At 42.2% G+C, this 12,779-nt stretch overlaps 1 protein-coding gene across 2 annotated transcripts in view; it reads left to right on the top strand.

Moving 5' to 3' along the window:
- WDR49 (WD repeat domain 49) overlaps positions 1 to 12,779 on the top strand; it is a 107,203-nt gene that overhangs the window by 34,451 nt on the left and 59,973 nt on the right. For both annotated transcript variants that reach the window (XM_036494872.2, XM_036494871.2), the window contains exon 7: positions 8,815 to 9,048. In XM_036494872.2, the coding sequence (XP_036350765.2) occupies positions 8,815 to 9,048 (234 nt within the window). The remainder of the gene's footprint in view (positions 1 to 8,814; positions 9,049 to 12,779) is intronic.

The following is a 12,779-nucleotide window of genomic DNA, read 5'->3' as shown; positions in this document are numbered from 1 at the left end:
GGCTTCCAACCAGCCGCCCTCGTTCAGCTTTGCCATCATAGCTGACTGATCTCTAATGAGCTGCTAAGGCTGATATGGCTGCTGGACTCGCGTAACTTCCTACCTGAATCTTCACTTCGAGGTTTTGATTTTTCTCTGAATCTGGCTTTTGTGTAATCAACCGACATCTTTCCTTAGAAAGCAGCCAAATGTTTGCGACTACATTCTAATCCCTTGTCTTCTCACCGCACCTCTCCACACCCAATGATCCTCCCAGAAGCAAAGTGTTTTCATTTTGTTTAAATGAAACAAGCAAATGGATTAGTGCCTGCTCATAAAAACAATCACACTTAATACGGATCTGCAAAAATACACATTCTTCTTGCTAAGTTAACTCACATTAATAGGTATTATAACAACTTGATTATAATAATAACATAACATTGTTATAACATATTACTATATGTTATTCTGTGTGTGTAAATGCCGGCTACTTATGGTTCTAGATTTTGTGTCTAGTTTAGGAATGTCTTCTACATCTTCTATTTATAAAAATATTTTCATTATTTCCCTCCAGTATTTTCTATATTCCTGATTTGGTTTGCCTTGTATTAAATATTGCAGTTTGTATAGGCAGATTTTTTGTAACCAAATATCTAAGAATGTCGTATTTTTATGTCTTTTAAAAACATTAAAATCTTTTAACAAAATTGTGTATAGCTGTGGAGTTCCATGTATGTAATCACTGTGTAAAACCCACTCAGGACAGATACATACGTATTTTCAAACATTTAGCATTTCTTTCTGAAGTAAAAATATTTTAAAATCCTACCTTCTTCTTATTTTTTATTTATTTGAAAAGACTCATTTATTTTTAAAGAGCTATGGACAGACACAAGCAACCACACAGAAAGGAGGAGAGAGAGAGAGAGAGAGAGAGAGAGAGAGATTATCTTTCATCTGCTAGCTCATTACCCAGATGTCTGTAGATACCTGTGTGGCCAGGAGGAAGTCAGGAACCGGCAGTTTTCTCTGGCTCTCCCACATGCTGTGAAATGTACTTCTTAACAGTTGTGTTAAAATACTGGCCCGTTCTGTAGTTTAAAGAGAAATAAAGAGTATATTAACAGTACGTACAGTTCTTGTGCAATAGAAGTCTAACTTCCTTATTTTAGAAAGAAAGAGAAGGCATGAGAGAGAAAATCTCATTCCCTGGTTTCCTCCTGAATTCCTGGCAATGGCCAGGTGTGAGCCATCCCCAGGTCAGAAGCCCGGAACTCAGTCTGCACACCTGGTGTCTTAAATCCAGCCCTCCCGAATCTTCACTGCTGCACCCCGAGGCGTGTGGCAGGTAGCAGCAATCAGGGCCTGAAGCCCAGTCCTGAATTTAAGCATCCCAAGTCTCAACCAGCACCTTAAGCAATAGGGCAGAAGTTGACCCTGAACTTACTCCTATGTAGAGTCAGTTGGTAGCTGTGAAACAAGCTTGCACTGCAGCCTCATTCTCTGAATTGCTGTGTATACATAAACTTATTCCTCCACAATTTATTCTTTCCTTTGTTAAAAATATTCATTTATTCTTGTTTGAAGGGCAGTTTTACATAGGAAAGCAGAGACAGAGAAAGGTAGAGCCCTGCATGTGCTGGGTCCCAAGTGGCCACAACGGCCGGAGCTGAGCTGATTCACAGCCAAGAGCCACGGGCCTTTTCTGGGTGTCTCATGTGGGTACAGGCCACCCTCGACTGCTTCGCCAGGCCACAAGCAGGGAGCTGGATGGGAAGCGGGGCTGCTGGGACAGGAACTGGTGCCTAAGGGATGCTGTCAGCACGGTGGTAGATTGGCGTGCTAAATCTCCTCACTGGCCCCTGTCCTATATTCTTTCCATTAATTTGTGTATCTTTTTCTCCACCAACATACACTATTCAACTACAATAGCTTTATCACACTATTGTTTTGATACCTGCAGGTAAATTCCTACTTATTGGATTTCATTCTCAATTTTAACTATCCTCTGGTATTTTATTCTTCCAAGTAAGCTTTAGGATCAACACTCATGTTCCAGGAAAACCCTATTAGTATTTGGGTTGAAATTTCATTGAATTTGATAATATTTGATTCTTCTAGATATCCTTTAAAAATAAATGCATGAAACAATTTTTTTCCCTTATTCTGGGTTTTATTCCTCTCCACGATACACGGAGTTTCCTTATTTATTCTTTACTGGGGTGTCACTACTTCCTCGATAATCATACTGGATTTTGACTTTAAAATTTTGTTTTATTTATCTGAAAGACACAGTTATGGAAAGAGGAGGAAGGACATAGAATCTTCCAGCAGCTGGTTCACTCCCCAAGTGACTGTGGTGGCTGAGCCAGCTGACCAGGCACCAGGAGCTTCTTTTGGTTCTCCCAGGTGGGTTGAGGGGGCCAAGGCCTGGGGCCATTTTCTGCTGCTTTCCCAGGGACGGTCAGCAGGGAGCTGGTTCTGAAATGCAGCAGTTGGGACTTGGGCCGATGCCCGTATGAGATGCCGGCATACCAAGCAGAAGCTCAGCCTTATGCCACTTTACTAGCCGCTCAGTTTGATTTTAATTAAATTATCTAGGTTGGATGTTTCTCTGGTGATTCTCCTTCTTACTGAAGTGTGTGTGTGTGTGTGTGTGTGTGTGTGAACAGCCATCCTGAGGCACTCTTTTACAGCTGGGAAGTGTGCGAGGCAGTGCAGGGGAGACATGGAGACATGGACTGGCTTGGGGAATTGCACTGGCCTTCTCAGTCATCCAGTTGCACAGTGTTGCTTCGCTGTCCATGTGGACCGAGCCAGAACCATGTGATTACAGCACCCCCATCATTGGCCCTGTGTCTCTTGGAACCAAGAAGTTACCTTCTAAACACTTTGACAGAAGTTGTTAACAAATCTAAATCTTTGAAAGGTAAAGTTAGCAGAACATTTTAAACATGGAGAAACTCCATTGTGACTTTAAATTATATATGAGTGTCGATGCTGGCAAAAATTAACTACAATTTAAGTAGTCTCCAAATCACATTATATTCTGAAAAAGGGTCCTAAAATAAAATATTGGCCATTGTGAACTTCATTGCCTAATTGGAGCCAAGAAGTCAGTGAAATCTCTGCAGAATGATTCATTATTATTTGGAGACTCTGGATGTGTTTAAGATCGGGGCAGAGCACATTAGCAAACACATGGGAATCCGTGTTGAAGAGCTCTACATCTGTCCTCACTTCTGTTCCAGCTCTCGCAGTAGTTGTGGTAATAAGTGAAAGATGACTAACAAAGGTGAGGAGTTTAATTCCAGGTTAGTACCTTCTATTTGGTTTGAGTTCTAGTGGGACTACGATGAAAACAAAAGCACTGAGGTCATTGGTAGAATGCTTTGGCAACCATATCATGTCAAACAAAAATTATCTATAAATATTTACTGGTGATGTTTTTGTGGATTATTGCCCAGCACAAATTCCAAACAAGTGGGCTTGTTAATACACACCAGGTGCATGCAGGAGAGCCAGTGCCCTGAGCTCCTGTTACCCTGTTATCTGAAGGCAGGCTCTGCATTTGTATGGGTTGCTCCTGCAGGGAACAGTTACTGCACTGATGTTCTGATACTCCTCTTGGTAACACACACACACACATACACTCTCATACACCCTCACTCACCCCTCACATATACACACTCTCACACACACACTCACACACACCCTCACACAGACACACACACACATACACTCTCATACACCCTCACTCACCCCTCACATATACACACTCTCACACACACACACACTCACACCCTCACACAGACACACACACATACACTCTCATACACCCTCACTCACCCCTCACATATACACACTCTCACACACACACACACTCACACCCTCACACAGACACACACACACACTCTCATACACCCTCACTCACCCCTCACATATACACACTCTCACACACACACACACTCACACACTCACACAGACACACACACATACACTCTCATACACCCTCACTCACCCCTCACATATACACACTCTCACACACACCCTCACACCCTCACACAGACACACACACACATACACTCTCATACACCCTCACTCACCCCTCACATATACACACTCTCACACACACACTCACACACACCCTCACACAGACACACACACACATATACTCTCATACACCCTCACTCACCCCTCACATATACACACTCTCACACACACACACACTCACACACACCCTCACACACACACACAGACACACACACACATTCAAACACTCACACACTCTCATGACCCTCACTCACCCCTCACATATACATGCTGTCACACACACTTCACACACCCGTACATATACATACACCCTCACATACTCACACAAACACACACACTTTCTTTGCTTGTTGTAATTTTATGTCTGTTCTGTGCAGAGTGTCAGCAGTTAGTCATGCTTGCGGAAGCCAAGCAGATCTTCTGATAGAATCTCTAGATCTTTCCTACTTCTCATATTTCTATCAGGAAACTAGGAATCTTTCTAACTATTGCTTCCTAACTAATTCATTTTACCATATAGCCAACACGTATATAATGCTGCCTTGGTTTAAAAAAGCATACTGACAATTAATTTAACCCATTCATGCAAATGCATGTACGTTTACCTGCTTCTAAAGCAGTAGTTTTTGCAGTACCAGAGAAGCATAATTTGTTAGTTGCAGTTTTATCATGTCTGCGTGAATAGCAGTGGTTTTATTCCTCGCAGGAAGAGACATGCTTCAGCAGCCAGGCTAGAAACATGGGATGGCCTATATTTCTTTAACTCAATCCTCACAGTACACCTTTTAAAATTTGCTTGAATTATTGTTATTTGGAATATTTAGAAAATAGAGATTGAGTAATTTTACCATAATTTCAACAGAACTGACAGAATTGCAGAGCTGGCAGTGGGTTCTTCATCCAAAGAGGAAGATGAAAATAGCACACTTCTCTGAGAGAGCTGCCTGCTGCTGAGCCTGCTGGGTGTGTGATGTGTTGCCCCCTGGCCCCTGGCTCTCACATATAAGTATGCAGGATACAATATTAGCTTACAGTTCTGTATTATGAAAAGGTTAGCTACTGAGAAAATGCCATGCAGAAAAATGTCATCACTCCTATATAAAAAGCTGAATTTTGCCTTTAAAAGCATAACCTTAAGCACAGACTCCTGCAAATAAAATTAATGAATATGGGCCCCGGTGCAGTAGCCTAATGGCCAAAGTCCTCCCCTTCAACGCAGAAGGATCCCATGTGGGCACTGGTTCTAATCCCGGCCACTCCACTTCCCATCCAGCTCCCTGCTTGTGGCCTGGGAAAGCAGTTGAGGACGGCCCAAAGCCTTGGGACCCTGCACCTGCATGGAGTCCTGGAAGAAGCTCCTGGTTCCTGGCTTTGAATCGGCTCAACTCCTGCTGTTATAGCCACTTGGGGAGTGAATCAGTAGATGGAAGATCTTTCTCTCTGTCTCTCCTCCTTTCTGTACATATGACTTTCCAATAAAAAATAAATACTTAAAAAAATTAGTGAGCATGAAACAAAGTCCGCAAACCTACCCTGTGGAGCTCTCAGGAGCTCTGAGTGGGAGAGGCACGGATTCTCCGATCTGACGATATAAAGAGATGCTGCACTTTGGTGAAAATTTGTGGAAAACACATGGAATGATTTCAAAATTATTTCACTCAAAAATGAGCTTCTCTTTTTGTTCTATTTTACAGGAACTTTTTGATGTGACCACATATAAATAAAAGGGAAACAATTATTCAATTGTAATTTTCAAGAGTTTGTCCTACTGGCTTTTCTACTAAAAATAATAAAAAATTTCCAAAGTGTGTGAAAGGAAAATTAATTTTAAATATATTCCCTCATAAATTGTGATCTCATTCTATCCCAGAAATCAACTTTAATATAACGAAAGGGTTCTCAAATAGCAACTAGATAATTAAATGACACTTTGTTCAAGGATTTGCAACAATATGAAATTTTTTTAAGGTTTAAAGGCTTTAGACTGATTAGGAAAAATGAGAAATAAAGTTATCTGACTTAAAACTAGGTTATACCAGATTATTAATCAAGCTGCCTGAGATTTCTTGCACAGGAAGATTAGCATTGACCTTGAAACCAAGCGAAGCAGTTATCATTTAATACAAAGGGAATACTTGGGAGCATTAAAAAATTACTGATGTCTGAACCTTAGAGAGAGTCTGATTTAATCATTCTAAGAAAAATGCTCTACCATTGGTGATTTCTAAAACACCACGACTGTTTCTCATGTTAAATTTGAGAACCACTGTGCCATAATATGTAGCACAAGAAGAACTGAAAAGCACCTGGGAGACCTCACACCGCCACACAGCTGCTGGGAGCAAACCAGAACACGGCTTCAGGCAGGCATGGCGGCATATCCGCATAGCTGCTGGAGTCTCAACAGAGAGAAAAAGTAAAGATTAAATATAGAAGGTAGACTTATTAATTTAGAGAGTTTAGGGTCCCCCAAGGAAGTAAAATAGTAAAAATTAATTTTAAGATAAATTAATAAGTGCACATATTCTGATAAATATTTCTAGGTATAATTGCTAATAACGAAACTTAACCAGTTGTAGACTAGAAAGGTTATAGTGCATCTATTTTTAATTTTCCATTTAATTTATGTGACCAAATGTCAGCCAACACAAATTATTTGAACACAATACAAAATGATTTAGAGGAAGCTATTAGTGACTAATACTACTCACTTCATGTTCCGATCTATGCACCAGATATTATTTTGACACAAAATTAACTTCCATTTCTTACGATGGAATCCACAGTAAACAAAACAACATTTTGAACAATAAGGGCGTGTCAAGGAGTGCCGTGTGAGATTTAGCCAGAATCTGGATGGAGCAAGTCTGATGCCTGAGACATTCCATTCTAAGGCTTATCAATTCCACTCCTATTTAGAACACACTGAAATATATGTGTGAAGCCTTGCTACTGCTGGGATTTATTTACATTCTTGAAGGTAAACATCTCTTGGAGAGCTACCACAACTTTTGAAGTGAAATTTTGTTTTTCAAGTAGTGATTAAGGATGGAGGCTGGTACGATAGGTCAACTGACTAGTCCTCTGCCTGCAAGTAACAGCATCCTATCTGGGTGCAGATTCAAGTCCCAGCTGGTCCACTTATCATCCAGCCACCTGCTTGTGGCCTGAGGAAGCAATAGAGGACGGCCTGAAGCCTTGGATCCTTGGACCCATGTGGGAGACCCAGAGGAAGCTCCTGGCTTTGGGCTTTGGATTGGTTCAGTCCAGTGTCGTGGCCACTTGGGGAGTGAACTTGCAGAGGAAAGCTCTTTCTGTATCTCATTCTCTAACTATGCCTTTGAAATAAAAAGAAGTAATTAAAGTGATGATTAAGGATGATTCTCTAATAAAACATTCTTGCCAAAAAAACTCAATTTTCTTTATAAATATTTAGTATTGATGTTAGAGCACTGGTCTTGGGGTTGATGTGGTACGGATTGGCAGGATCAGACCCCACTTCCTCCATGGTTGGCAGATGAAGAGGTTACTATGGATCAAGCAAAATTATTCCTACAAGATGTTTTAAAAAGTTGCACAAATTTCTGTTGTTTTTGTTGTTGTGGATGTGGGCATCCTAAGAGGCAAAATTATTGCCTTTCCTCTGAAAGTTTTTGAAGCCTCTCTCTCTGTCTCACTCTGTGTGTGTGTGAAGAGAATTGAAAACCGGTAATTTTGTAAGTTTTCCGTTGATAGTGTCACAAATCACCACAGACTTAGAGATTTGAAATAGCACTATTTGTGATGGTTTGTGTCTGGCCTCTCATTTGATCAAATCAAGGTGCTGGCAAGGTTTTGATCATTTCAGTAAGTTATGGAGGAAAATCTACTTCCTTGCATTTTCTGGCCTCCTTGGCTCAGGTCCCTTCCTCCACATTCCAAGCCAATAAGCCTAGGACAAATCTTTTTTTGAAAAAAGATTTATTTATTTTTATTGCAAAGTCAGATATACAGAGAGGAGGAGAGACAGAGAGGAAGATCTTCCATCTGATGATTCACTCCCCAAGTGGTCACAACGGCTGATGCTTGGCCGATTCAAAGCCAGGAGCCAGGAACTTCCTCCAGGTCTCCCACATGAGTACAGGGTCCCAAGGCTTTCTGCTGTCCTTGACTGCTTTCCCAGGTCACAAGCAGGGAGCTGAATAGAAAGTGGAGCAGCCGGGATTAGAACTGACACCCATATGGGATGCCAGTGCGTTGAAGGCCAGGACTTTGGCCACCAGGCCACGCTGCCAGGCCCAGGAAAAACCTTCATAGGTGACACTCTCAATCTGATCTTTTGTTTACCTCTGTCTTCAATGTTTAAAGACTCCCATGATTGCCTTGAACTCAACCAAAAAATCCAGGATAATCTTCAATTTCAAAGTGTTTAATTTTATCACATCTGAAAACTTATGGTTTGTAACATAGCGTCTTCGCAGTTTCCATGGACTTCGATCTGGCCACGTGGGTAGACCATTAATCTGTCTATTCAAAGCACATTGTAAAGGCCAAAGTTTTCCCCAAGGACTCACATGAGCCACAATCGCTCTTCTAGAGATGCTTACAACTTAGAAGAAATTTAAACAGGCTACTGAATACAAAATAACATGTGCTGTGACAGCAATGCAGCCAATGTTAGCACTGTGGAAGAAACAATGGTTTTCCTGGGGTTGAGGATGGAGCAGAAAAAAACAATTGGCATAAAAATATTAGAAGTATCGTTGACATATTTATGTGATTTTATCACTTTTCATCCAGGTTTTGAGACTCTGGGATGTTCAACACCAGCTGTCCATCCAGAGAATAGCTTGTGCATTCCCCCAAATTCAGGATTTCCAGTGCCTTTTTCACTTTGATGAAGCCCGTGGTCGCCTCTTCATCTCGTGTAATAACCAGCTGGCATTGTTGGCAATGCAGAGTGAAATCAGCAGGAGGGTGAGAAGCCACGAGAAGGCAGTCACTTGCGTTCTTTACAGTTCACTTCTGAGACAGGTAATGATGTGTGCTTGTCTCTCTCCCAACACACGACATCTGGGTCCAGAGGCTCATTTCCTTAATCCAGTCCAAGGCGACACTGAGGACAAACCTGGGAAAACACACATGTTGAAGAAACGATTTAATAACCATGTGCTTTTCTGTCATAATGAGTGTTGCTGATTTCGCTTGCATCCAGTTTCCGTAGCAGCACCAGCGGAGTTATAAGGAATGACAACCTTTGAGGTAAAGCGAACACAACGTGGGATGCGATTGAACTTATTATCTTTGTTAAACACTAGTTTGGATCGTGAGCCAAATGGAGGTGAAGCTGGTTACAAACCTCCCTTTTATGAAAGCCTTCCTCCTGTATCCCGGAGGATAGTTCTGAAATATGCATGAAACATAATTAGCAGAGACCCATTCTGCCAGCATATTTTACACCAGTGGCTCACGATGGCAGCCTGGAATGTATTCATAATAAAATGATTCAGTTAAACGGGATGCCACTTGGTATGCAGCACGAGTGTTGTTTGCCTCCCCATCACTTTAACGATGTTCTGCAGCCTCTGCTTAAGGGAGCACTACCTGCATCCCAATGAAAACAGTGCTGTTCCCTGGCACACAGAGGCCACAGGGACCGCACTCCTTTGTGGAGGCCATGGCAGCTTATAGACATCATGGAGGGAGCTGACCCCATTGGAGTTGGGCCCCGGTGAGGATCACCTCCTGACTGGTGAGAACAGCACAGTGGGAGCTGGACAGAAAGCCTGAGCCCAATTAGACAGTTTTCCCAGCCCTGATGGCTCTTATCTTGCGCAGAGCGCCCGCATGCACGCAGAAATGAGCAGTTCAGACTTTGTGCAAGGGGTGGAACGCCCTCTGCTAGTAATGAGCAGTGTGTCATGTCACCACTTCAAGCTCTCCGCTTCCTGGTTATTCTTAGAGATCAAATCCTTTACAAAACAATCCCTTTTGAATTCCATCTGCAGAGAAACATTCCACTGCAAATGTTTTACTGAACTTCGTGAAGGCATCCAGTTAATTCGACTCCCTGGGAGCCATTGGCAAATGTGTTTCTTTCTTTGTTTTTTTTTTTTAAAGATTTATTTTATTTTTATTACAAAGTCAGATATACTGAGAGGAGGAGAGATAGAGAGGAAGTGGAGCCGCCGGGATTAGAACCAGCGGCCATATGAGATCAAGGCGAGGACCTTAGCCACTAGGCCACGCTGCTGAGCCCAAATGTGTTTGTTTCTAAGAGAACATTCTTCTGCTGATTGACCTGCAAAACTAAAGAGCTAGGTTTTGTGCGTAGAATTTGAGTCACTGTTGCCTAACCATAAAATGAGCAGTATTCCATGAGGAATTCAGGAGATGGGATACAAAGATCTAGAATCTTCCACTTGGGACACAAAAACAAAGCCAAGGCAGCATAAATACGTGCAAGTTATGGGCAACAACGGAACAGGTGCACATGGTGTATGATGTAGGAACTACCACTGAGCAACCGCCTCTGCTTCTCACATCCTTGTTGAAAAATCATCAAAAGCATTGGTGGGTTTGTGAAGTGCATAGAACTCATATCACACACATGAATGTTTCCTTTAGCTGATAAGCTGCATCTTTCAATGTTGTGTTACCATTGTAATTAAAATGAAACTGTATTATAGAAAAACATAAAGAAAATAATATTAATATTTCCCATAGTTCCAACAACTTGTGACAATTTACTTCTTAAAGTATTTAAATAGAACATTCTTGAATAAGCATCAGATGCTAAGAATGAAGAACAAAAGATAAAGAAACTATGATTTCTCCCCCAGCTGCTCGAGCAATCCAGCTTGTCTCAGGCAGGATCACAACCTGCCTCCGTGGCTCTGGGCTGCCCAGGTGCTCAAGGCCAGAATGTGGGACTATAGGAAGGGAGGAGACCAATTTCCTCTTCTTTTTTTTTTTTCAAAAAAATTATTGGTTTTATTGGAAATGCAGATTTACAGAAAGGAGAGACAGAGAAAAAGCTATTGTAACCACTGGTTTACACCCCAAGCTGAGCCGATCCACAGCCAGGAGCCAGAAGATTCTTCTGGGTGTCCTACACAGGTGCAAGGTCCCAGGGCTTTGGGCCATTTCTACTGCTTTCCCATGCCATAGGCAGGGAGCTGAATGGGAAGGGAAGTGGAGCAGTCGGAACATGAACTTACAAGGGGAGGATTTACACGGAGCCATCACACCTGGCCTGGGAGAACCATTTTTTTCTTTTTTTTTTTTTAATCTTTTATGGCACAATTTCATAGGCTTTGAGATTTTCTTTACCTCCTCTCCATATTCCCTTCCCCCAACTTATTTCTCCTGTGTTATTACAATAGTGTGTACTTCATAACCAGTCATAAGTGCATCATTCTGTTATGTAAGTTTGCCCTGACATTGCTGGCGCAGACGAAGCCAGACAGTGCAGCATCTATCTTTGATTTGGAAGTGGAGAGGCATACTGCATTGGATCTTCACAACTGGACATGATGGTCTGTATTATGCACTTCTGCACATTGCCTTAACTGGGAAGCCATGCAACAAAACCAACAACAGGAATACAGATAAAATAAAAGGTTTACAGCACCATTGAGTTAAGTAAGATGCCACTGAATATCCAGTGTTGGGAGACCCATTTGTAATTCACAAGGAAGCACTGGATGTGGTCAGAGGAAGTAGAAGCAAAAGCAAAGGGCTTTCCTTGAGAAATGATCAATTAGGTCTTGGGCTGGAGGGCTGTCCAGGAAAGACAAAATGGAAATCTAGAAGGAGGAAGGAGGAAGGAGATCCAGACAGCAGGTCCCAAATGGCACCTGCTAAGTGACTGGAGTGCATTCGCAGGGTGAAGGTTGATTCTTGTGTGGCTAGTTCTTAACAAAACCATGACTTGAGGTGGCTTTTATGCAGCTTCAAGGTCATAACTGAACGATCTATTTTTGGAGGAAGAGTATGGGTGTGAGGTTAGAGTGGTGGTTTTCCTGCAGTTCTCTTGTATCCCAAGACTGTTTTCAACACGACATCCATTTGTTTGCTTCGGAAACTCCTTGCCTCGTGAGTGTTTGTGGAGTTTCCTAGAAGCTACATGATGTGCGATGACATCATTCCTCTGTTTAGCAGAGTTCGTTCTTACAATCCTCTTACAAATTCTCCATTTTCACTCTAATATAGTAAATAGATAAACGCATACACATTTGTCTGTGTGAGTCTCTGTATATTCCACATACATGAAAACTATTGTGATGCCTCAGTCATTTCTAAAACTCAGGAAAGATTTCAAAATCAGAGTTTGAGGGCTGCTGAGCCGACTGCAGAGCTCCAGTTCCCTGGCTCCTAAAAGCACATGCACCTGCCTACGCTGTGCTGTTCTGCAGGGCTCGTCTGCTGGAGAGCAACCTCTCAGCTGCCGGGGAGGCCCTATTTTCCCTTGCTCTTACGATGAGCGTTTCTGCTTCATTGCACCTATGTCTGTCTGTCTGTATGTATGTCTGAATTTAGCAGGTAAAAAGGCAGAGACACAGTCAGAAGGAAAGAGGGGGGTAGGAGGGAAGTGTAGAGAGAGAAATAAGTGGAGAAAGGGAGAGAGAGAGAGAGGGAGAAAAATTGAGAAGGAATATGATCCAAGCATAACCCTTTCTTCTCAATGTTCACAATGGCCTGCACTGAGACAGGGTCAAGCTAAGAGCCGGGAAACTAGTCCCAGTTGCAACTAGGGACAGCAG

The sequence above is a fragment of the Ochotona princeps genome, chromosome 3 (genome assembly GCF_030435755.1).
Source record: "Ochotona princeps isolate mOchPri1 chromosome 3, mOchPri1.hap1, whole genome shotgun sequence".
In the NCBI taxonomy this organism is placed as follows: domain Eukaryota; kingdom Metazoa; phylum Chordata; class Mammalia; order Lagomorpha; family Ochotonidae; genus Ochotona; species Ochotona princeps.
This window is presented reverse-complemented; position numbering and strand designations above follow the sequence as displayed.